Genomic DNA, 26,458 nt, shown 5'->3' with positions numbered 1-26,458 from the left:
GGGTTCACCTTTTCAAGGGTCCTCCGCACATCAGGCCCGGTCCCAGTTTGAAGTGTTGCATTGTCCAGGCAGTGAGGGGCTTTTGTTGGAGTGGTGGTGTTGTTTTCTTCAAAACGACCTGAAGAAGACATTGAGTTAAGAAGTCTGTGCTGTACTCGCAGGGTGGGGGGGTGGGCCTATAGTCAGTTACTGACTGAATGCCTTCCCATAGCCGTCTGGGGTCTTTTGTGTCATTGAAATGTGATTGGATCTTCTGTCCATAGGCACGCTCTGAAAACATTCCATTCTGTGTGATCAAAACAGTCTTGTAGTGCTGAGGTGGCCCCCTCTGGCCAAGTTCTAATGTGTTTCACAGAAGGTTTGCACCTCGTTAGCAGTGGTCTGTAGGCTGTAATAAGCCTGATTGAGAGGTGGTCTGAGTTTCCCAGGTGGGGGTGGGTCAGTATACATCAGTATACACCTGGTCAAGAATGTTTTCTCCCCTTGTTGCAAAACCCACGTTTGTGATAGTGAGGGAGTACTGTTTTCAATTTGGCTTGATTGAAATCGCATTTATGTTAGCAGCGTCTGGATTTGAGTCCCTGCATTGGAGCACACAGACTGATACAGTGTAGAGAGTGCGTCCTTTGTGTTTGCGCTGGGCGGCAATACACAGCTGTTATATTGACAGCTGAAAACTCTCCCGGCAACTATATTGGATGGCACCTAACTGTTAAAAATTCTGTGCCCTCAGAACAGTGGCTTGAGATGACTTTAACGTTTGTACACCTTAGTCATAGTATTTAGAAAATATCTTTATATAATCTGTTGTAAGATTGGCTTGGCACTTCCTTGGTGTTTGGAGCAGTCTTGTGGCGTGGAAGTCACTCCTAACTTTAGCGTCAGCAGATTTCCTTCAGCAGCGGGATTTATAATGTGTTTTAAATGCCTCACATCAATTATGCCTCACATCGGGGTGAATGTGAGGCATAATTGTTAAGCGCTTTGAACATCTGATGCAGATGGAAAAACGCTATATAAATGCAGTCCATTTACCATTTTAAAAAATATATACTTGTAGCGGTTGAGCACCAGAGTGAGGGGAGCACCTTAAAGTAATAATTCACAATGTATGTAATTGTTCACTTCTCTTGAAAAGTTGCTCATGTCACATAAAGCGATGTTAACGGGTTAACGTTAGCGTGAAAACTCACTGACATGACATAACATAATGCTAATGGGCGTCACCTTTAAGTTCTGTTTATGTTGAAATCTGCCTATTTTGGTCTTCAGTAGAACATGTGAAGCTGTAAACTGTGCACATGGTGCATGCTGGCTAAGGTGTTCAGTGTAAGTACTGTATGCTGGGATATGTCTTACAACAGTATTGAAATGGAGGATGCCAGTGAAACTGAATCTAGAGAAAGGACTTCCGTTCCTGCATCTCTGCGGATCCTGGATGAACCCAAGATGGCCAAGATGCCAGAATTTCCAGTGACACTGCTGCAGACACAGCCGAAGTGTGAAGTCTACCCAGATCTGCACACAATCATACAGGTATTTTGCTGAATCCTGAGACACTTGCAGTGCCGTGCTCTGAGCCTGATATTCCTTTTACTCTTTGTGGTCGTCTAATTTATAGTCGAGAAATCAGCTTTCACTAGATGAAACTAATCAAAATGTAATCTTTCAATCCAGGATAAGTTCTTGGCAGTTGTCTCCCAGTATTTCCAAACTGTGCCCTCCAATCCACATTACTACTTCTACTGCCCTCCATCATCAAAGAAAGAGGTGAGTTCATTTTATTTCACATTACTTGCTATTTTGGACTATTGGTTCTGTTCCCATTCCAGTAATTGCTGTATTGGCCACAATATAAGAAGATCAAGACTTGTATTTGTATTTGTAAGATTTGTATTTGTAAAAATCCTTTTTGAAGACCAAAACTGTTTTAAAAAAGAAAATGCTTTCATGTGAAATGTACATGGTATGCTGTTAAACATGCACATAGCACAACAAACAGTGACACAGTAACCAGTGAAGTGGGGCCGACCTTGACTCCTCAGATCATGTCGAGCTCTAATCTGTCAAGTTTAACTTTCTGTTCATGATGGATTTTTAAAATGGTTAAATCTCCAAAAGCTCCTCCAAATCCCATGAAGAAACAAGGAAAGCAACTTTGGAGATTTTAAGAGGAAAAAAACCCACTTCAACTCTTCTGATGGCCAAAAACAGAAAAATCAGAACAAACAATGGGATCCTCCCTACCCAGTTATTGCTGCATGCTTAGAGCCTAATGAGGATTTATGTGATGTTCATGAACTCTTCAGCCGTGTTTCTTCTAAAACCCCTTTCACACTGGCCCACTTTATGCGGCATCATGACGACGCAGGAATGTCTGCATCAGGTGCGCGCAGCAGAGGGCAGAGAGGAGAACCTGCACACAGACTCAGCTGCAGCCAGTCTGTGTGCGCTCTGATTTCTCTTCTAGTTTGTGTGTCTTGTGCTGAGCTGCAGGTCTGCACTCTGAGTTCTGTCATAGTTATTTTCTCTGACCGCGAGCTGTGTCCGTGTGCGTGAACGAACAGTCCGTGAGAAAATGTAGAGATGTCTGGAGTTATGCTGTATTTTGTGGACATGTCCTGTCTCTGGCAATCAGTCTGTGAGCAGGACTTTGGACTTTATTCAGAAACAATTGAGAGAATTTAAGGTGAGAGCGAGCAGCTGCATGCAGTCAGGCTGCAATCAGCAGTTTTTTTTGAGTGTGTAGTTTTACTGCATTGTGTACACGGTATAAAAACAATCCTGCGTGATTTATACTTCGGGAACAATGGAACACAGCAGGAATCATAAATTGGCGTCGGGTAACGTTGTGAGGGTGTGGCTCCCAGTCACGTTGAGTACCATCGCTTTGCCGTGACTTGTATTGAACCCACTTCCTTTCTGCATGAAGCACAGGAAGCAGAAAAATTAAACATGTTTAATTTTTTTCTGTGTCCGATCGGCTTTGTCCTTTGTGTCTCTCGCAGTGTGGCTTTGAGCTACATTTTCTCGGCACGAGGTTGCTTCCACATGTCGTCATCATGACGCTGCACGACACAACTCGAAGTGGGCCCGGTGTGAAAGGGGCTTAAGGACAATAAAACTGAACATAACAGTGCTCAATGTAGTGCTAAGTCGTCTGCCTCGTCGTCACCTCTTTTGAACACTAGTGACATCAGTCTCTTTTTCTTATTACTTATCTTTCCTTATGTGGTTTCTTGAAGAAGATCCTCTTTGTCCTGTCTTCCAGGTTTAGAAGTAGTGGGTTACCTCTGATTTCTCGTGAGTTTAAATTGGCTTTGTGATTAAAATGTAGACCTAACCCAGACCAATGTTTGTCGCATCCTTTCTAAAATGCTGCAACGTTAGGAACTTTAACGACCTGTGTTCCATACGTTGATGACACAGTGTGTGAAGCTGTTCAGACATTTGTTCGGCATGTGCTTTTATTGGTGCATGTTAGGTCCTCCAGCACCGTCATACCTGTGTGTAACCATCTTGAAGACCAAGACAATCAGTTCACCTGTGACATGTCTGTCACGGTGAAAAGGCAGATCCAGCTTCTTCAGCCCTTCTGGGTAGCTGGGATTACGGAGTGTTGGTACCATTTTGGTGCATCACTTTTGGATGTTCTGTAGTTCAGTGATGATTCTTTCTTCTGGGGTTCCACACTGGCACTGCAGATTTCAGATGGGGTCTCCCTTTGGCTTTGTAAAGTCCAGTAAAGGTTGCTTCATCCAGGTAGTGGAAACTTCTCAGAATATGTCCCATCATCTGATTTTCCTTTGTAACCTTCATACTGATGTTCCACAAAGATTAAACGGTCATCAGCAGTGATTCCCAAGTCCTTCTCTTGAGCTGATATACTGTTAGATATACTGTTCCTGTACAGTTGGTACCAAACTTGAGGTACAGTCAGATGATTTTGTATCACTGGAAATATTCTGGTCACTTTAAGTGATAAATTGTCTCCCACTAAATATTACAGTTAAATCCATGGTTACATTTTTTAGAAGTTGACGATGCAGCTTGAAAAGAAAATACTCACCAGTGCTGCAGAGGAATCCTGTCTGGGCCATTTTTTTTTTTTTTCTGTCTTGAGTCTATGTACCTCATGGAAAATTGTCACTTTTTCATCAGGTTTAGTTATAAGGCAATTTTATGGGATTATTTTACAAGCAGTGGTGATGCTCACATCCAAGATCTTGATATGTGTTCTCTTCAGATTGTGATTTGATTCAATTCTGTTTAAAATAAAAATAAAAAAAATAAATAGAATTTGATTGTCACCTCTGGCATGAAAGTACAGATTCCACCCAGTGACTAAATTCAGTCGTTTGTCTCAGGAGGACTCAGAAGATGGGGATGATGACAGGAGACCCATTGAAGACATGGTGTCAGAGGCTGAGCAAGCTACTGAGGATGGTGAGTTTCATTCAGAGGTACATTTAACATGGAATTCTCAGTCATTTTCAAATTTTTTAATATGAAATTGAATTCAGTCAGGTGTTCCTGCAAGCCAGAACTTTTTCCACTGAGTAGACTGTTCAGAGTCAAGTTCTAAAGGTGATATATGACAGAGAAGAGGGAGTGGAAGGTCACACTGAGGATCTGCATTGAAATAATATGCAAATAATTAATTTTTATGAGTTCAATGGTATGAATGTTTCGTGAGGTGAAAGATGGAGCGTACTATTCAACGAGACAAAGCCTCTCTTTCCCTGATTTCTGACAGCTGCTCATCCTCTGCTACATCTGGCAGATTAGCTTCTTCATCTGCATCGCTGCCTTGGTTGTCCTCAATGTCGGACTCACGAACAGGACTTGGCTCTCGTGCTTGGTGCTCCCTGGGTTGTGCTCTTCCTCGGGGAGACTCAGCTGTTCCACCGTTTCCAACGGTTCAGGGCTCGAGCAGTGGACCCTCTTCTTCACTGTCCACCTGGGAGAGTCTGACAACTTCTCTCTCCCCTTGTGACGGGGTTCTAACTTGAGGGACCATCTGCATTCCACTTAGAACTTGTGTTGGAGCTTGCTGGGGGGTTCTGGACTTAAGTCCCTGCACTTGCACCGCTTGGACCAACCTTTCTTCATTCCCCACACCTGGCAGCGATCTTAATCACCAGCAGGGAACTGGTTGCGGCTTCCCCAACAACGGTCTTAGTCTTGAACAGGCTCCCCCGACTTCCTCTGATCTTCAGGAAGTCCAGTGCTCTTCTCACCCGATCCTGCTCCTGCTCCCAGCTGGTGTCCACCATGATCTCCTGCCCCGGGTTCCATGTGGTGGTTCTCATGTGTAGGTTCACCGCTGCCATTGCCACCTTTTCTGTTTCTTCCCACGGCATGTTTCCAGATGTTAATCCATCAACACACACCACTACTCGCCTGAAATTCATACTCTCTGGCTTTATCGATGGCTTTTCCCAGAACCCTCAACATTCTTTCTATGTATCCTGGTGATTTATCCTTCTCCGGACAACTTTCAACGGGGACATGGAGGATCATATTATAGGGAGGGTTGCACCACTTGTTATTTCCACGTGTTTCTTTTCCTCTGACTTCGCAGCTTTTCTATGGTCCTTTTGGTACTGTATTTCGTCTTTATACTCCTTACCGGCTCTTCCCTTGAGCTCAGCTGGGAATCTGCGGTTTGCAATCTTCAGTTTTTGATTAGTGAAGAGAATGAATCCATCACCATTGATCTCCCATAATAGTGATATGCTCGGCATCCCGCTTGTATGGTCATCCTTCGAGTTGCCTCGGGGATTGGTTTCAATGGTTTCATCCAGTCAATTTGTTCTAACCTGAATTGGTTAGTTTTTGACTTAGCCTTTTTATGTTCTACAATGTCTTGGAACCGTTCCTCACTTTTGGGGCGATTATCAAGGTCTTCACCAGACTTTCCAGTCCTGAGATGGCCCGACTTTTCACGCACATTAGGCGATAGATCATGCAGAGGGGGTCTCCCCTGCATTGTCAGAGGGCTTGCTTGTTCTTTCATCTGCCCAACCATTCTTTTGATTACAGGAGTTACGTCGAGGCCAGTCTGCGGGGGGAGGGTCAGTCATTGATAGCCAAGGCTCATTTGCATTTGACTAGAGCTGTCAAGCTCCGGCTCCTCCTCTTAGGCTGACCCTCATCCGAGTGATCTGATTTCATGCCAGGTGGGTCCTCTGTACATGGCCCAGGTCGTGGGCTTCCTCCATTACTCCCCAGTCCATTTGCAGGCTTACTTTCATCATCAGTGCCGCTGAGATCCTCCTCTGACTCCGAAACATGCTCCTGTTCTTGTCTGCTTCGGGGTTACTGTCTCTGACGCTTTCCCCCAGAGTTTGCAGCCGCTTTGCCATGTGTTTATTCTCCTTATACTGAGTAGTCGCCCACGCAGAAGGTTCTTCCAGGATTGCATCTGTTTGCATCTGCTGTCATCTTTACTATGGAGTCATAGTTCATTCCCGGGCTTATCAGGGCAGTTATCCTGCCCTCTTCCCATCCTTCTATTAGCTCACACCATCATCTGAGCCACTCTTCGATATCCTTTTTGGTTTTGGGGACCCGTGGGCACTTCACTACTACCAGCATCTGTCCATCTACCCTGTGGCCAGGGTGAAAAAATCCTGATTCTGCCATCGCATCACACATCCCTTTCTTCATAAGCTCCTGTGACTCTTGTTGGTTATCGAGAGTCAAAAGAGGACCTGATACTCGTTCTTCGCCAGACGTGGTCTGTGTGGCTGCCCTGGGGTCGCCTGCCATGATGATTTACTGGTTGTTTCTGATGTGAATATGAGCTGCACTGCACCATCTCTCATTCACATAAATGGCGAGCCCCCCTCCTCTCTTTTTTCCGCTCTCCGCCAGCGTCCATGTTGATTAAATAGTCTGGTACATGTTCATCCATCCACGTCTCTGTGAAGCACATGAGACTGCAGCCCTTATACAGCCTCTAGAAACGGTTTAGCGCTGCTAGCTCCTCGGTCTTGTTGCAGAGAGACCTTACATTCCCCATGACGGAATATAAGTCCTTCTCCGCTTCGTCCGTCCGGCCCTGCAGCCTCTCCATCTCTTCCGTATGTCCGCAGGTATGTCCAGGTGCTCCGCATAGCGGGGACCTGGCCCACTGTACATAGAGTCTCTTAATCCAAGCAGCTGATCCCAGCTATACACAATGGGATGTCCAGAGCTGGAAACAAAAGGATTTCCCCGCGCTGCCTCAAAAAGTGCCGACAGCAGCATGAAAATAATCACAAGAGTAACAAAAGTGGGTTACTAGCAGGCGGACAAAGTGGAGAAAGACTTATATTCCGTCTATGGTCATGGGAAATGTAAGGTCTCATAAACTACAAGTTTCTTAAATATGTATTACAGCCACTCTTAAAACTTCAGTTGTCTGTATAATTTCATTACTGGTAAATTTTAGAATGAATTTAAATGAGATATACTCATTATCTCATAGGAATTCATCAAGCACGTCACCGCGGGCGCGTACTAACACAGAATACCCAGAAACTGGACAGTTGTTCAGCCATAACCATAGCGTCCACTTTTAGCTTGCCATAAGCCAAGCTAGTGGCACTCGTGAGAGTGCATTGTAGTTACTCTTCAAGTTCGCTAGTAACTGCATGTAACTACTGCATTAGGTGGGCGTGTTAGCTCAGTGTTTACATGTTGCTAGTGGAATAATAAGCAAGAAGAAATATTGATATTGAATGTTGATGTTGTTTTCTTATATGTTGAACAGTACGTCTGCGCCCTCCCCACCCCCCCCCAAAAAAAAAAAACGTTTGAGGTTTGTTCTGCAAATTGTACTCTTTTGGATTCACATTTTTTAATAGTTTTGTGAAACATCGCCCCCACCTGTCCTGTCCCTCAGTTGGAGGTTGTCAGGTTTTGGCAGAGGTGCACACTCTCTGAGTGACCACAACAACCGAAGTCTGGGTCTTGTCCTAGGAGAGTCCAGGTTGAAGACTTCATGTGGCTTGTTACTGTTTTGCATGTGCTTCAGTTTGTGGCATTGACCTGGACGGCGCACCGTGTTCTCTATGCTCCAGCCTTGCTGGCGGCGCTCTGGTGGACCAGTTCTTCAGCTGCTCATGGAGTGATGTGCACTTGAACACTGTGATGTTTTTGTGTGCAGAAAATGTGACGGGGTGTGGCATTATGACTGAGAGTGACACTGATTTGCTGGTGGAGTACGAGGAGCATCCAGCTTCCTGTTCCCAGGAAAACGGTGAAGAAGGGTCCATGTCTGATTCCAACACAGTAAACCAGGACCAGGACTCCTTCAGCATTCTGGAGGGTGATTCTTTTCAGGAGAATGATGGGCAGCAGCTTGACATGCCACCACTGTTCCTGCACATCACGGCCTCTATCAACACCAAAAGCTGCCATGGTTCCATGCCCATACGAGCCCTGCCCACATGTCTGGGTGAGTACAGCATTGATTCTCCATAATGCCACGAGTTGTGCTTTAAAAAAACAAGTGAAAATCTACTGCTTCAGCAACACGCGTCGTATAATTATATTTCAAACATTGCGAGATGAGGAGCCTTTGAAAGCCTTTGGTGGAAGTTGAAGAAAATGGTCCATGACAAGGTTCCAACCTGCAAAGCTGATCTGGCAACAGCAATCAGAGAAAGTTGGAATCTGATTGATGAAGAGTACTGTTTGTCACTCATTAAGTCCATGCCTCAGAGACTGCAAGCTGTTATAAAAGCCAGAGGTGGTGCAACAAAATACTAGTGATGTGTTGGAGCGTTCTTTTGTTTTTCATGATTCCATAATTTATTCCTCAGAATTGAGTGATTCCATATTTTTTTCCCTCTGCTTGGTCTAAAAAAGTAACCATTACTGACTGCCACAATTTTTTTTCCTGATTTCTTATAGTGTTTCTTAAAGCCAGAAAGTTGCCATTTGAAATGACTTTAGTTTTGTGTCATGTCTGTGATCTGCTTTTTTTTTCTACAAAATTAAACAACTGAATGGACATCCTCCGAGGCCGGTGATTCCATAAATTTTGCCAGGGGTTGTATGAGCGCACGTAACCCGGCATTCAGTCCTTTTTCCATCTCTCTCGTGGAGACCAGAAGGTAAATGGACTGCATTTATTTATCGCATTTCCATCTGCATCAGACGCTCAAAGCGCTTTACAACCGTAATGCCTCACATTCCCCCCGAATCCCAGGCTGCTGCCATAGAAGGCGCCCACTACACACCGGGATCAACTAGGGGATTAAGGACCTTGCGCAAAGGCCCTTACTGATTTTCCGGTCAGGCTGGGATTTGAACCGAATATCCTTTGGTCTCAAACGCAACGCTTACCCACTAGACCATCACCTCCCATAAGGTCTAACTTCTTTTGGATCGCTTGTCTTGTCAGAGTCTCGCAACCTTTCGTGGTTGGAGCTGCACACAATAGAGTGCCTTGATTGAGAGAATAACGACACAAGTAAAAAAAAAAAAAGGTCACGCAATTCATGATGCTATCTTGTGTCCAAAATAGCATTCGCTGTTAATGTGTCTGCATGTAAATCCAGCTATTTTTATTAAGAAGACATCAATAACGAGAGCAACAGCCGTAGAGCAGGAGCAAAAAACAGTCACGACTACAGCGCAATGTCAAAGAAGACGTCAATAACTAGAGCAACAGCCGTAGAGCAGGAGCGAAAAACAATCACGACTACAGCGCAGTGTCAAAGAAGATGTCAACAACTAGAGCAACAGCTGTAGAGCAGGAGCGAAAAACAATCACGACTACAGCGCAATGTCAAAGAAGACGTCAATAACTAGAGCAACAGCCGTAGAACAGGAGCGAAAAACAATCACGACTACAGCGCAGTGTCAAAGAAGATGTCAACAACTAGAGCAACAGCTGTAGAGCAGGAGCGAAAAACAATCACGACTACAGCGCAATGTCAAAGAAGACGTCAACAACTAGAGCAACAGCCGTAGAGCAGGAACGAAAAACACTCACGATTACAGCACGGTGTCAAAGAAGACGTCAACAACTAGAGCAACAGCCGTAGAGCAGGAGCGAAAAACACTCATGACCATAGAGCAGTGTCAGAGAAGATGTCAACAACTGGAGCAACAGCCATGGAGCAGGAGCGAAAAACACTCACGATTACAGAGCGGTGTCAAAGAAGACGTCAACAACTAGAGCAACAGCCGTAGAGCAGGAGCGAAAAACACTCACAATTACAGCAGGTGTCAAAGAAGACGTCAACAACTGGAGCAACAGCTGTAGAGCAGGAGCGAAAAACATTCAGGACTACAGCGCAATGTCAACAAGACGTCAAGAAGTAGAACAACAGCCATAGAGCAGGAGCGAAAAACAGTCACGACTACAGAGCAATGTCAAAGAAGATGTCAACAACTAGAGCAACAGCCGCAGAGCAGGAGCGAAAAACACTCAGGACTACAGCGTAATGTCAACAAGACGTCAACAACTGGAGCAACAGCCGTAGAGCAGGAGCGAAAAACACCCAGGACTACAGAGCAATGTCACAGAAGACGTCAACAACTAGATTAACAGCCACAGAGCAGTAGTGAAAAATACTCATGACTACAGCGCAATGTCAAAGAAGACGTCAGCAACTGGAGCAACAGCCGTAGTGCATTTTTCTCTATTTAATGTGCCACAATCATGACAGACGTTGAGCTGAAGGCGGTGTTGAGATTGGACATTATGCGTGCGCGATCAGAACCTGAGGGCAATTGGACCTGGACATTCTCTGGATGACCATCTGGACCTGAGGACTAGTGGAACTCAGGGGTGGACTGGCAGTCTGTGCATTCTGGAAAAGTCCAGAATGGCCATCCGGTCTACAGCCGTCGGACCCTGTTCAATAAACAAAATTTTTAGTCTATCAGCTAACAACAGCAGCCTGCTGTTGTTTTTCTTTTTTCAAAGAATCACCATAACAGGCTAAATGTGATGGGATCTAGAAAAAACCTCCAATGAAATTTGACTTTTTTTAGATTTTGATACCACCTGAATCCCTATTTTAAGCTTTTTTCAAATCTGTTTTCATTCTTCTTGTCTTTATCAAATGCTGTGATTTACCAAAGTTGGCTGGTCTTTAAAAATTTAATTTTAAGGTACAAATACAGGTTTAAAGCTGGCATTCCAAATAATACCAATAAATATTAATCAAGCATATTTTTGTTAACATATAGGGTGTCTCAAAGTATTTTGACAGCACAGAAAAACTAATCAATATTATCAGACATTTTCTGCATGACCATGTGGCCGAAGCGCGTAATCTTCCCAATTCACAGTTTTTAGTTCAGTCTTTTTGATGTTTTAACCCTTCTTTTACACCACACCACCTCCTCGTCTGAAGTTTCCTAAGAAACAATTCATCCATCTCCAGTTTTCCGGAAAACCAGCTCGCAAATTCAAGTCTTCTTGAACGCAACGATTTTTGTTCTCTGAATTAGGATCAAATGTGGCGTTGTTCCTGGACTTTAATGTCTTGCAGAAGAAACTTTAGGGTTCCTGAAATGAGGAAAAACACCATTATTTCCCAGTAAACGATTTCCTGGTATTCATATTTCAGAGTACTTTTGGGTAGATTTTCTCTCTCTCTCTCTCTCTCTCTCTCTCTCTCTCTCTCTCTCTGTATATATATATATATATATATATACAACCCCTGGCAAAAATGATGGAATCACCGGCCTCGGAGGATGTTCATTCAGTTGTTTAATTTTGTAGAAAAAAAGCAGATCACAGACATGACACAAAACTAAAGTCATTTCAAATGGCAACTTTCTGGCTTTAAGAAACACTATAAGAAATCAGGAAAAAAAATTGTGGCAGTCAGTAACGGTTACTTTTTTAGACCAAGCAGAGGGAAAAAAATATGGAATCACTCAATTCTGAGGAAAAAATTATGGAATCATGAAAAACAAAAGAACGCCCCAACACATCACTAGTATTTTGTTGCACCACCTCTGGCTTTTCTAACAGCTTGCAGTCTCTGAGGCACGGACTTAATGAGTGACAAACAGTACTCTTCATCAATCTGGCTCCAACTTTCTCTGATTGCTGTTGCCAGATCAGCTTTGCAGGTTGGAGCCTTGTCATGGACCATTTTCTTCAACTTCCACCAAAGATTTTCAATTGGATTAAGATCCGGACTATTTGCAGGCCATGACATTGACCCTGTGTCTTTTTGCAAGGAATGTTTTCACAGTTTTTGCTCTGTGGCAAGATGCATTATCATCTTGAAAAATGATTTCATCATCCCCAAACATCCTTTCAATTGATGGGATAAGAAAAGTGTCCAAAATATCAATGTAAACTTGTGCATTTATTGATGATGTAATGACAGCCATCTCCCCAGTGCCTTTACCTGACATGCAGCCCCATATCATCAATGACTGTGGAAATTTACATGTTCTCTTCAGGCAGTCATCTTTATAAATCTCATTGGAACGGCACCAAACAAAAGTTCCAGCATCATCACCTTGCCCAATGCAGATTTGAGATTCATCACTGAATATGACTTTCATTCAGTCATCCACAGTCCACGATTGCTTTTCCTTAGCCCATTGTAACCTTGTTTTTTTCTGTTTAGGTGTTAATGATGGCTTTCGTTTAGCTTTTCTAGGCAGTTTCTTACAGTTCGGTCACAGACGTTGACTCCAGTTTCCTCCCATTCGTTCCTCATTTGTTTTGTTGTGCATTTTCGATTTTTGAGACATATTGCTTTAAGTTTTCTGTCTTGACGCTTTGATGTCTTCCTTGGTCTACCAGTATGTTTGCCTTTAACAACCTTCCCATGTTGTTTGTATTTGGTCCAGAGTTTAGACACAGCTGACTGTGAACAACCAACATCTTTTGCAACATTGCGTGATGATTTACCCTCTTTTAAGAGTTTGATAATCCTCTCCTTTGTTTCAATTGACATCTCTCGTGTTGGAGCCATGATTCATGTCAGTCCACTTGGTGCAACAGCTCTCCAAGGTGTGATCACTCCTTTTTAGATGCAGACTAACGAGCATATCTGATTTGATGCAGGTGTTAGTTTTGGGGATGAAAATTTACAAAGTGATTCCATAATTTTTTCCTCAGAATTGAATGAGTCCATATTTTTTTCCCTCTGCTTGGTCTAAAAAAGTAACCGTTACTGACTGCCACAATTTTTTTTCCTGATTTTTTTATAGTGTTTCTTAAAGCCAGAAAGTTGCCATTGGAAATGACTTTAGTTTTGTGTCATGTCTGTGATGTGCATATATATATATATATATATATATATATATATATATATATATATATATATATATATATATATACAGTGAGGAAAATAAGTATTTCAACACCCTGCGGTTTTGCAAGTTCTCCCACTTAGAAATCATGGAGGGGTCTGAAATTTTCATCTTAGGTGCATGTTCACTGTGAGAGACATAATCTAAAAAAAACAAACAAAAAAAAACAAAAAAAAAACGGAAATCACAATGTATGATTTTTTTAATAATTTATTTGTATGTTACTGCTGCAAATAAGTATTTGACCCCCTACCAACCAGCAAGTATTCTGTCTCTCACAGACCTGTTAATTTTTCTTTAAGAAGCCCTCTTATTCTGCACTCTTTACCTGTATTAATTGCACCTGTTTGAACTTGTTACCTGTATAAAAGACACCTGTTCACACACTCAATCAATCACACTCCAACCTGTCCACCATAGCCAAGATCAAAGAGCTGTCTAAGGACACCAGGAACAAAACTGTAGACCTGCACAAGGCTGGGATGGACTACAGGACAACAGGCTTTCAGCTTGGTAGAAGACAACAACTGTTATGATTATTTATTAGAAAGTGGAAGAAACACAAGATGACTCCCTCAGTCTGGGATTCCATGCAAGATCTCACTTTGTGGGGTAAGGATGATTCTGAGAAAGCTCAGAACTACACAGGAGGACCTGGTCAATGACCTGAAGAGAGCTGGGACCACAGTCACAAAGATTACATTAGTAACACATGATGCTGTCATGGTTTAAAATCCTGCAGGGCAGCAAGGTCCCCCTGCTCAAGTCAGCACATGTCCAGGCCCGTTTGAAGTTCACCAGTGACCATCTGGATGATCCAGAGGAGGCATGGGAGAAGGTCATGTGGTCAGATGAGACCAGAATAGAGCTTTTTGGAATCAACTCCACTTACCATGTTTAGAGGATGAGAACAACCCCAAGAAAACCATCTGAACCATGAAGCATGGGGGTGGAAACATCATATTCTGTTAGTGCTTTTCTGCAAAGGGGACAGGACGACTGCACCGTATTGAAGGGAGGATGGATGGGGTCATGTATTGCGAGATTTTGGCAAACAACCTCCTTCCCTCAGTAAGAGCATTGAAGATGGGTCATGGCTGGGTCTTCCAGCATGTCAGTGACCCCAAACACACAGCCAGGGCAACTAAGGAGGGGCTCCGTAAGAAGCCTTTCAAGGTCCTGGAGTGGCCTGGCCAGTCTGCAGACCTGAACTCAATAGAAAATCTTTGGAGGGAGCTGAAACTCCAAACCTGAAAGATCTAGAGAAGATCTGTATGGAGGAGTGGACCAAAATCCCTGCTGCAGTGTGTGAAAACTTGGTGAAAAACTACAGGAAACGTTTGACCTCTGTAATTGCAGACAAATGTTTCTGTACCAATTGTTAAGCTCTGTTTTTCTAGGGGGTCAAATACTTATTTTATGCAATAAAATGCAAATTAATCATTTAAAAATCATACAGTGTGATTTTCTGTTTTTTTTTTTTTGTTGTTTTGTTTTTTTTAATTTCTGTCTCTCACAGTTGAAGTGTACCTCTGATAAAAAAAATTACGCTTTACGCTGATGTGGGTCAGTGGCATCATGACCTATAGGGCTCAGTTCAGTGTTCTCTGCAGTGCTGCCCTCCGCTGTTTGGACAGACAGATGTCACTGTGGTACCATGTTTTTAACATGTGTTCACGTCACTGCATGTGTAACACGTTGCTCAGAGTATGTGCAGCCGGAGCGCAAAATACAAGTTCCTCTTTTCTGCTCTGTTCCATGTACGTGTAAACAGAGCACACCTGTTTGAGTTTCTGATTTTCTAGCTTTGTCAGTAGAATGTTACTCAAAATGAGAATTTCATGTTTTACTGTGATTTTGTGACATTGTTTTTCTGTTGTGACAGGTGAGATTTTTTCCTGCCTGGAGAACGCTGAGACCTTACAGTTTGTGGATTTAAATGACATCTCAGTCACACTGGATATTTTTGTCCTCACACTGCCTCTGGAGATTGAAGTTCTGCCTGATTTCCATCACAACAGGTAAATCAGAGTGAAGATGCTAATTATGGACCGGGACCAGACATCGGCCTGGCTGGGTTCCAGCTGTGACCCAGGCCGTTTCTGGTAGTCTGACTTCTGTGTCGTCTCTTGTAGATAAGAAGGCACATTCTTCTCTACAAGAGACAAGACAGAAGTCAGACTACCAGAGCAAGAATTTTAGCTGAGGAAGCTTCTGCGATTTGAAGCCAAACGTCCTCTCGTCAAGCAACCCAGTCCAGTCGAAGATTCAAGCTTCTCTACTATCCCTTATCGGTTCTTCAGAGCAGCCATTGTTTTTGAGGGTGTTTGTCGGGAAAATAATCATTCCTCTACGTTGATTACAGACCCGGCAGCGGGTCTGTAATCAACCGTTTCTGCAGCGCGGCACCACTTTGAAGCATGAACCAATGAAGCGACACTTCGATCCACTGGCTTGTTGGTTCTTTGATTCGCTGCTCTTCAAAAGCGGCAAGTCCGCTTCCTAAGCCCTCTTAAAGCCATTAAAATACCGTGAGTCACTTTTGTGTGGATTAAAGTCACTAACTGGGACTCTTGTCTTGTTGCAGTAAAGAAACGAGAATCGTCCTCCGTTCCGTTGGCACAGCTCCAAATGCTGTGGGGCTCTCTGCTGAGGCCGAGTCCAGTCGGAATTAATAACTTCAAAACGAATTGCCGCTTTAAATAAAATGACACCTCTTACAAACACTGTAATACAGACAAGAAACTACAATCAAATAAAACGTTCTTATCCCAAAATGAGACGTCCTGTGTTCTTTATGAATTACATCCTGACGTGCAGCCAGTGTTGCCACAGTTACTTTGAAAAAGTAACTTAGTTACTTTACTGATTACTCAATTGTAAAAGTAACTAAGTTAGATTACTAGTTACTTTTTTAGTTACTTTTCCCAGCTGCCGACAACAACCCTCTGCCACGTCAACATGACAATGATACCTGTTTTGCCAAAACTCACTTTATAGTCACCCTTTCTTGACTTCAATGAAAATAAATACTTGTTTTATAAAAAGTAAAATAAAGACATCTTTCTTGACCTCATATTTAACTGTTGACAGCACTGTAACAGTAAAACTTGCAATTTCGAGCCTACATTGTTTATAAAGGTAACTATTAAATTCTAACATTTTTCTAACATTTAAATTCTCTCTAAACATTTTACTTGTCGAAATTATTATTATTTTAAGCGATATTAGTTGTAGTAAAAAACGGCTTCAAAATTGCACCTTTAATCTAGGGGTGTTGTGGGGGAGGGGGGCACATCCCTGCCCCACGCCCCCATTCCATCTAGATTCGCCCCTGCTTTGGCGTTTGAGCACAAAGAATGGATAACATTTATTTATGCAGAAAACAGGACCAGATTTACAGGTAAGAAAGTTTTATTGCGTTTTCACATCATGTGGTCCTCAGAAAGAGAGTTTAGGTGCATTTGAGTGGAAAATAGTGTTAGTTGTTGACGCGTCGCGGAGGATCAGCTGTTTTTAACGACCAGATACAGAGCGGCTCAGCTCAGAATTCTAAATAAAGGAGGAAAAAAAGTATAAAAATGTCTTTGTAAAGCTCAGTGCAGGTGTGCTGATCACCGCGCTTTAAGAGGTGAGGACGAGTCGAGCAGCTGCAAAAAACCGCGGATTAAAAGCTCACAGCTCACTGAAAGTGGGCAGTTCAGTCGAACCCCGACCTCCTGCCCACGGACCAAGTTTAATGCTGCTATCGACCCACAATGAAAAATAATAGTAACACACAGTGACATGGAGAAGTAACTTTAATCTGATTACTGATTTGGAAAGATTAACGCGTTAGATTACTCGTTACTAAAAAAAGTGGTCAGATTAGAGTAACGCGTTACTAAGTAACGCGTTACCGGCATCACTGCGTGCAGCATAGCGAGCTGAGCTCAGTTCAGATATATGGAAAGACATTCATGCCAAAATGTCTGAAAGGAAATGCTTTTGACAAAAACTACAGATTTTGTTTATTCCTATTTATGTCCAGAGATCAAGGATCCACCATGTAGAGTTTATTATGTCCAAAGTTTAAGGATCCAGTGATCAATTTCATATTTATTTCCTTTAAGACTCAATAAAATGTTGTTCAATTTCAATTTAATCTACTTATAAAGCCCCAACTCACAACAAAAGCCGTCTCAAGCCGCCTCACACAGAACAGTTCAACATAAAAAATTTAAATAAATGAATTAAAAAAAATCAAATACATAATTAAATACACAAGTAAAAAAAATAAAACAGATTAAAAAAATAAAAACTATTCATAAGAAAGAGAATAAAAATAGGCTTTAAGTTGTGACTTAAAAATGTCCACGGACTCCAGCTGCCTCATGGTCGCAGGAAGACCGTTCCACAGAGCGGGTGCACAATAAGAAAAAGCTCTTTGACCCGCTGACATAGAAAACCTGTAAAGCCTATTTTTAGTACACAAAAATTTCACAAGCGGTATCAATAAAGGAATCAATAAGGAATCAGATCGAAAAGCGGAATCAGTAATGGTATCGATACTGATCCCTAGACGAGCTGATTGGATAATTAGCAGTGATGGGTGGGGTTATCACTTGTAATGAACCTGAGATTTTTCATCATTAACACTCCATCATTATAAAAGAAGGAATAAAAAACAGGGAGCAGTCTGTCAACATATGAGAGACTGTAAGTAAGTGCTGTCCACTGATATGGAAATTACTACGGAAAGGGCCTGGAAAATTACTTCTTAAAGAGTGGCAGGGGTTTTTCCAGGAAAATTTAGCAAGGGGGCAACACCGGCAATTGGGGGGCTTTCAAAAATCTGAGGTCAAAATTGGGCAATCTGAGACTTCATGAAGGACTGGAACAACAGCAGCAGAGTGTGGAGTTGCGTGAAATAGCACGTTTACGCATTCTTACTGTCATTTTGCCACGTTTTTAGTATTTTGGAAGTCGATAGCTGAAAGGAAGGCTGTATGCTACGGATAACGTAAAAAATCTATATTTCTGCAATGGTGCACGCAGCCAAAAGAAGGGGGCGCAGAAGCCCTATTTCCTGTTTTAGATAAACCTGTGAGTGGGAGCCCTATTGTCAAGGAGTGCCTTGTTTCTCTCTGAACAAACAAAACTTATCCTGTGCTCGGTATGTTTTAATTACTCGTGTACTCACCATATGGAAGCTCAAACACTTGACTCACTTTTGCATTAAATGGAACCACAGATGACACTCTGGTTGATTTTATTACGCCTGCAGCACGACAGCGACTGATTATGTTTCCAAATGCACCCACAGCCTTGGTTTCCTGTCACTTTAATAGCAGAAAAGAATCTTATGCACCCTTCAAAGCATTTGCATCACATTCCAGCCCACATGGATGGACTCATTTTTCTGTCAGTCAGTCCATCCCCTCACTGCTTTTTATATTGTATGTCTGTCTGTCTGTCTGTCCATTACCTCTACAAGGAACTACATTGTTGGTTCTTTGAAGAATCCATGCTAAGCCGCACCTACTTTTTAATGTCTCCAACTCCCGGTTCAGCCGGTGCAGTGTTGGTGTTGCCGTGTGTCAGAAGCTGTGAGGACTATGTCTCCTGGTTGGTGAGGTGATCAGATCTCTCCTGTGTGTGCAGGTACACGTCTGAAAGCAGCGTGTCTCTGAACCGCTCTCCAGGACAGCCATCGTCCTATCGATCGGACGAGGAGCTCATGGCTGTGTTGGACAGCCTGAGGGGACCTGTGATCAATGGGTGAGTCTATTCAGTCGGTCTGCACCAACGTGGATTTCAGTTTGTCTGATGACTGTTCTGTCTCCTAACAGGGTCTCTGCTGACCCCTTGTCCAAACTTCCTCTTTACCACAAGTTGGCGATTCTGGCCACAATGGATGAGGTGAGTGTTGTTGTTATTTAGTGTGTGATGGTAGTGTTACATCAGGATTACGCGGTCTGTATCTGTGGAGTCGTCTTTGTTTTTGGGCCAATCACTGTGGTTCGTGGTTGTCACAGCAGATTTTTCTCGTCCAGTTTTCTCTTCCTTCCTCTGTCCGTCCTGCATCTACACCTTCAGGGCGCAAGACTACCTGCTCTCTTTTTATTTCTTCCCTTCGGTGGTACCCAGCAAAGCCAACGTCTTTCCGTCGCTCACTTCTGAGTCACTGTAGAAAACACAATTGGGCAAAGTACCCATGTACAATGTTTGCCTTCACATACTGCTCTGTCACTCTGACACTTAAGTACTTCTCCCTGTCACATATAGTCACATCTGAGCTACCGTAGGGGGCACACTGTTATTATTGCCTTTTTTGCCATACTTCCAGTTACACTGTAACTGGCGCATTGTTCAAAGCGAGCATTATGAATACATTTAATAAATGTAAACCAGACTGGACACACTAAGTAACAGATAATAAATACAGTAGATACCCTGCAACACAACCACACCCCACTGGTTTTCCTTCTCCTCAGGTGGCACACAGCAGCCACGGAGATTACTGGTCTGTCAATGAGACGTACAGACTCTGGAAGAATAGAGGACCTTTTGGGGTGTAAAGGAACAAACAGAATTTAGACCAGCTGTGTAGATGATCCCATTATTGGTTGCTAGAGTTTAAAACACTGCATATAGGAAAACAACAGCCAGCAGTATACCATGTGACAGAAGGGAAAGAAAGAGTAGAAACTTGAACTTGTGAAGAAAAACCTGAGAATTCAACTTACTGATGACCTCAAGCTAACACCCCATTGTATTGGAGGTAAGGCTATGCAGGCTGTTAGATTGATAAATTCAATTCAATTTATTTAATTTATATAGCACCAAATCACAACAAAGCTGCCTAAAGGCGCTTCACACAAGCAAGGTCTACCCTTACCAACCCCTAGAGCATGCACACAGGCAACAGTGGTAATGAAAAACTCCTTCTAATGAAATTGAGGAAGAAACCTCAAGCAGACAAGACTCAAAGCGGTGACCCACTGCTTAGGCCATTCTAACAGTTACAAGGTTTTTCCAAAGCTTTACAATGGTGAAGAAACAGAAACAGGACTTCAAAACAACATAACATAATAACAAAAGAATATGTAGAGTGAGGTAAAAAAGTATTTAGTCAGTCCCTGATTGTGCAAGTTCTCTTACTTGACATGACAGAGGTCTGTAATTTTCATCATAGGTACACTTCAACTATGAAAGGCAAAATGAGAAAAAAATCCAGAAAATCACATTGTAGGATTTTTAAATAATTTATTTGTAAATTATGGTGGAAAATTAGTATTTGGTCAGTAACAAAAGTTCAACTCAATCCTTTGTAACATAATCTTTGTTGGCACTGACAGTGGTCAAACATTTCCTGTAAGTCTTCACCAGGTTTGCACACACTGTAGCTGGTATTTTGGTCCATTGTAAAGGACCAAATTGTAACCTCTTAAGCACATGTAGGTTTTTTTTAACAGTGGGACTTTGTGGGGTCTTCTTGTCCATAGGTCATCTTCACATAGGTGTCTTCTAATTGTTACAGTACTCACAGGTAATTTTAGACCTTCTTTGATCACCCTGGAGCTGATCATTGATCATCCATCCATCCATCCATCCATCCATTTTCTTCCGCTTTATCCGGAGTTGGGTCACGGGGGCAGCAGCTCAAGCAAAGCCGCCCAGACCTCCCAATCCACACACACCTCCTCCTGCTCCTCCGGGGGAACCCCAAGGCATTCCCAAGCCAGCCCAGAGATGTAGTCCCTCCAGCGTGTCCTGGGCCTTCCCCGGGGCCTCCTCCCAATGGGACCAGCCCGGAACACCTCTCCAGCGAGGCATCCAGGGGACATCCGGAAAAGATGCCCGAGCCACCTCAACTCACTCCTTTCGACGTGGAGGAGCAGCGGCTCGACTACGAGCTCCTCCCGAGTGACCGAGCTCCTCACCCTATCTCTAAGGGAGCACCCTGCCACCCTGCAGAGGAAACTCATCTCGGCCGCTTGTACTTGCGATCTCTTCTTTCGGTCATGAGCCAAATCTCATGACCATAGGTGAGGATCGGAACGTAGATCGATCGGTAAATCGAGAGCTTTGCCCCCCTACTCAGCTCTCTCTTTACCACGACGGTCCGATACAGCGACCGCATCACTGCAGATGCTGCACCGATCCGTCTATCAATCTCACGCTCCATCCGTCCCTCACTCGTGAACAAGACCCCGAGATACTTAAACTCCTCCACTTGAGGCAAGGACACTCCACTGACCTGAAGAGGGCAAAGCACCTTTTTCCGGTCGAGAACCATGGCCTCGGATTTGGAGGTGCTGATTTTCATCCCGGACGCTTCACACTCGGCTGCAAACCGCCCCAGTGCACGCTGAAGGTCCTGATTTGACAAAGCCAACAGAACCACATTGTCCGCAAACAGCAGAGACGAGATTCTGTGGTTCCCAAACCAGACCCCCTCTACACCCTGGCTGCGCCTAGAAATTCTGTCCATAAAAATAATGAACAGAACCGGTGACAAAGGGCAGCCCTGGCGGAGGCCAGTGTGCACTGGAAACAGGTTTGACTTACTACCGGCAATGCGAACCAAGCTCCTGCTGCGGTCGTACAGGGACCAGATAGCCCTTAGCAAAGGACCCCGGACCCCGTACTCCCAGAGCACTCCCCACAGGGTGCGCCGAGGGACACGGTCGAATGCCTTCTCCAGATCCACAAAACACATGTGGACTGGTTGGGCAAACTCCCATGAACCCTCGAGCACCCGATGGAGTGTGTAGAACAGGTCCAGTGTGCTGCGACCAGGACGAAAACCACACTACTCCTCCTGAATCCGAGGTTCGACCATCGGTCGAATTCTCCTCTCCAGTACTCTGGAATAGACCTTACCGGGGAGGCTGAGGAGTGTGATCCCCCTATAGTTGGAACACACTCTCCGGTCCCCCTTCTTAAACAGAGGGACCACCACCCCGGTCTGCCAATCCAGAGGCACTGTCCCCGATTGCCACGCGATGTTGCAGAGGCGTGTCAGCCAAGACAGCCCCACAACATCCAGAGACTTAAGGTACTCATTACGGATTTCATCCACCCCAGGAGCCTTACCATCGAGGAGCTTTCTAACCACCTCGGTGACTTCGTCCTGGGTAATGGATGAGTCCGCCTCCGAGTCCCCAGTCTCTGCTTCCTCTTCGGAAGACGTGACGATGGGATTGAGGAGATCCTCGAATTACTCCTTCCACCGCCCGACAACATCCCCAGTCAGGGTCAACAGCTCCCCACCCGCACCATAGACAGTGCTGATCATTGATCAGCTCCTGGTTTTTGTCATTATGGCTATTCTTCAATCCATTGAATGCCAGTTTTCAGTTTTCTTCCATGTCTTTTTGGTTTCCTTGCCATTTTAAAGCATTTTAGCTGTGCAGCCTATCATTTTCTGCACTTCTTTATATGTTTACCATCTCAAATGAACTTTTTAATCAAACTACACTCTTATAAACAGTGTCTGAACAGCTGAACAGTCGGTGTTTGATTTTTGAGCAGATGTTTAAAGAAGGACTATCTTAAAAACATTCTTATTTCATCTGATAAAACATGCAGTGAGGAAAATAAGTATTTGAACACCCTGCGATTTTGCAAGTTCTCCCACTTAAAAATCATGGAGGGGTCTGAAATTTTCATCTTAGGTGCATGTCCACTGTGAGAGACATAATCTAAAAAAAATCCGGAAAAAACAATGTATGATTTTTTTAAATAATTTATTTGTATGTTACTGCTGCAAATAAGTATTTGACTCCCTACCAACCAGTGATTTTTATCGTAGGTACACTTCAACTGTGAGAGACAGAATCTAAAAAAAAAAAAATTCAGTAAATCACATTGTATAATTTTTTTAAATAATTAATTAGCATTTATTGCATAAAATAAGTATTTGAACACCTGCCAACCAGCAAGAATTCTGGCTTACACAGACCTGTTAATTTTTCTTTAAGAAGCCCTCTTATTCTGCACTCTTTACCTGTATTAATTGCACCTGTTTGAACTTGTTACCTGTATAAAAGACACCTGTTCACACACTCAATCAATCACACTCCAACCTGTCCATCATAGCCAAGACCAAAGAGCTGTCTAAGGACACCAGGGACAAAACTGTAGACCTGCACAAGGCTGGGATGGACTACAGGACAACAGGCAAGCAGCTTGGTAGAAGACAACAACTGTTATGATTATTTATTAGAAAGTGGAAGAAACACAAGATGACTGTCAATCTCCCTCGGTCTGGGATTCCATGCAAGAGTTTATTTTGTGAGGTAAGGATGATTCTGAGAAAGCTCAGAACTACACAGGAGGACCTGGTCAGTGACCTGAAGAGAGCTGGGACCACAGTCACAAAGATTACATTAGTAACACATGATGCTGTCATGGTTTAAAATCCTGCAGGGCAGCAAGGTCCCCCTGCTCGAGCCAGCACATGTCCAGGCCCATTTGAAGTTCACCAGTGACCATCTGGATGATCCAGAGGAGGCATGGGAGAAGGTCATGTGGTCAGATGAGACCAGAATAGAGCTTTTTGGAATCAACTCCACTTACCATGTTTAAAGGATGAGAACAACCCCAAGAAAACCATCCCAACCGTGAAGCATGGGGGTGGAAACATCATACTCTGTGGGTGCTCTTCTGCAAAGGGGACAGGACGACTGCACCGTATTGAAGGGAGGTTGGATGGGGTCATGTATTGCGAGATTTTGGCAAACAACCTCTTTCCCTCAGTAAGAGCATTGAAGATGGGTCATGGCTGGGTCTTCCAGCATGACAATGACCCCAAACACACAGCCAGGGCAACTAAGGAGGGGCTCCGTAAGAAGCATTTCAAGGTCCTGGAGTGGCCTGGCCAGTCTCCAAACTTGAACTCAATAGAAAGTCTTCGGAGGGAGCTGAAACTCCAAACCTGAAAGACCTAGAGAAGATCTGTATGGAGGAGTGGACCAAAATCCCTGTTGCAGTGTGTGAAAACTTGGTGAAAAACTACAGGAAACGTTTGACCTCTGTACTTGCAAACAAAGGCTACTGAGCCAAATATTAACATTGATTTTCACAGGTGTTCAAATACTTATTTGCAGCAGTAACATACAAATAAATTATTTAAAAAAATCATACATTGTGATTTATGGATTTTTTTTTTTTTAGATTATGTCTCTTACAGTGGACATGCACCTAAGATGAACATTTCAGACCTCTCCATGATTTCTAAGTGGGAGAACTTGCAGGATGTTCAAATACTTATTTTCCTCACTGTACTAAACATGTATTTTCCTCGTCATGACTGTCGCTAACATCACACTGCAACGCCTCTATTGGCAATTAATTTTTTAGCAAATATGTTTTGTGTGATTAGTATTAATAGAAAATGCTAGTCTTCAAAATAAATGTAATTCTAATGCAATTACATTTTTTCGCAAATCTGATTGGTTAATCATGTGAGATTTCAAACCATATAATATCGGGGTAATGGTGGCAAAATATTTTCACATTTAGATGTATTACTTCGCACCCTGACTGGTGTTCTGACGAGATGTCATTCCTGTCGACAGGCCAGTCCTCCGCAGTATTGTTGGGATGCAGTACTGTCGATTTATGCGACAAGACACAATTTGACAGAACACCGGCTGTGCACACTGCTACGCAGATGTCATAATGGCGCTGTTAGCTGAGAGCGAGAGAAAGTCGTGTACTGAAGACAATTCTGAAATGGGTGAATTTAAGCTACCATACGCAAGTATTGACGTGGATTCTGACACAGAATTACCGTTTCACGTTTGATGAATTGCCCACTGTTGGAGCAATGCTGCCTCACGGTAAGCCTTGCTGACCGAATTACTTACAGAACAATAATGGAATTGGATTAGAATGGGAATAACCCCCTTGTGTCTGATGATTTGCGGATGTTCATGCCGTTATACGGTCACAAGTATCCGTTTTAAAGCTCAATTTGCGACTGCATAACCAGCATGAACATCCGCAAATCATCAGACACAAGGGGGTTATTCCCATTCTAATCCAACAGGGTTATTCCGTAAATATTTGCTTTATTTACCACTAAGAATGATGCTATTATACCAAAAAATTTACCAGAGGTCCCTTTTAACCACTATCAGCTTTGGGCCTGCACCCTAACGTTCTGTTTTGAAGCACTGAGGTCTTTTGTCAGCTCCTGCTGGGCTGTGATGAGGTGCGTTTGTACTTTCAGCTCCGCTGGCTGCTTGAGGATGAGATTGTTTGTGCCTTGCGTCACTCTCGGGTTATCAGCTCAGTCACACTGCAGAAAGTCGCCGACCACGTGTTGAACTCCAGCACTCGAGCACACTGTCACTGCGAAGACATCCTGCTTCAGTTTGTTTTTGGCCCTGAGCAGTCTTTGGAAAAGTTCAGAGAGGTAAGCGTGTACATATACGAGGGCTGTCAATAAAGTAACGGTCCTTTTTATTTTTTTCAAAAACTATATGGATTTCATTCATATGTTTTTACGTCAGACATGCTTGAACCCTCGTGCGCATGCGTGAGTTTTTCCACGCCTGTTGGTGACGTCATTCGCCTGTGAGCACTCCTTGTGGGAGGAGTCGTCCAGCCCCTCGTCGGAATTCCTTTGTCTGAGAAGTTGCTGAGAGACTGGCGCGTTGTTTGATCAAAATTTTTTCTAAACCTGTGAGACACATCGAAGTGGACACGGTTCGAAAAATTAAGCTGGTTTTCAGTGAAAATTTTAACGGCTGATGAGAGATTTTGAGGTGATTCTGTCGCTTTAAGGACTTCCCACGGTGCGAGACGTCGCTCAGCGCTCTCAGCCGCCGTCGTCAGCGGTGCGGCGGCACAGGAAAAACACCTCCGTGTTGATAACCATTTGTAAAATCCAGGCGGCTTTTGATGGCTTTCAGTGGAGTGAGTATATGAGAAATTGTTTAACAGGCAGGACATGTTCCAACTTGTCCTTAAGGCTTTCAACAGAGGTGTTTTTCCTGTGGCGGAGCGTCGCGGCGGCTGCGTCCCAACGCGCGGACCCGTCCGCACGTCTTTCATTAAAAAAATCTCCTTTAACAGTGGAATATCCGGATAAAATGCTGAAACCGACTTCTTCTGAAACTTCTCTGTTCTCTCACGACGTCCTGGATCAATAGAGCCTGAAATGTGGAGGTTT

At 43.5% G+C, this 26,458-nt stretch overlaps 1 protein-coding gene across 1 annotated transcript in view; it reads left to right on the top strand.

Annotated features, from left to right (window-relative positions):
* szt2 (SZT2 subunit of KICSTOR complex) overlaps positions 1 to 26,458 on the top strand; it is a 701,839-nt gene that overhangs the window by 292,586 nt on the left and 382,795 nt on the right. The window contains 8 exon segments of the mRNA XM_034179252.1: positions 1,365 to 1,536; positions 1,678 to 1,770; positions 4,368 to 4,446; positions 8,156 to 8,446; positions 15,176 to 15,311; positions 18,934 to 19,050; positions 19,122 to 19,191; positions 25,514 to 25,699. Of these exon segments, the coding sequence (XP_034035143.1) occupies positions 1,365 to 1,536; positions 1,678 to 1,770; positions 4,368 to 4,446; positions 8,156 to 8,446; positions 15,176 to 15,311; positions 18,934 to 19,050; positions 19,122 to 19,191; positions 25,514 to 25,699 (1,144 nt within the window).

This window comes from Thalassophryne amazonica, chromosome 10, assembly GCF_902500255.1.
Source record: "Thalassophryne amazonica chromosome 10, fThaAma1.1, whole genome shotgun sequence".
In the NCBI taxonomy this organism is placed as follows: Eukaryota; Metazoa; Chordata; class Actinopteri; order Batrachoidiformes; family Batrachoididae; genus Thalassophryne; species Thalassophryne amazonica.
This window is presented reverse-complemented; position numbering and strand designations above follow the sequence as displayed.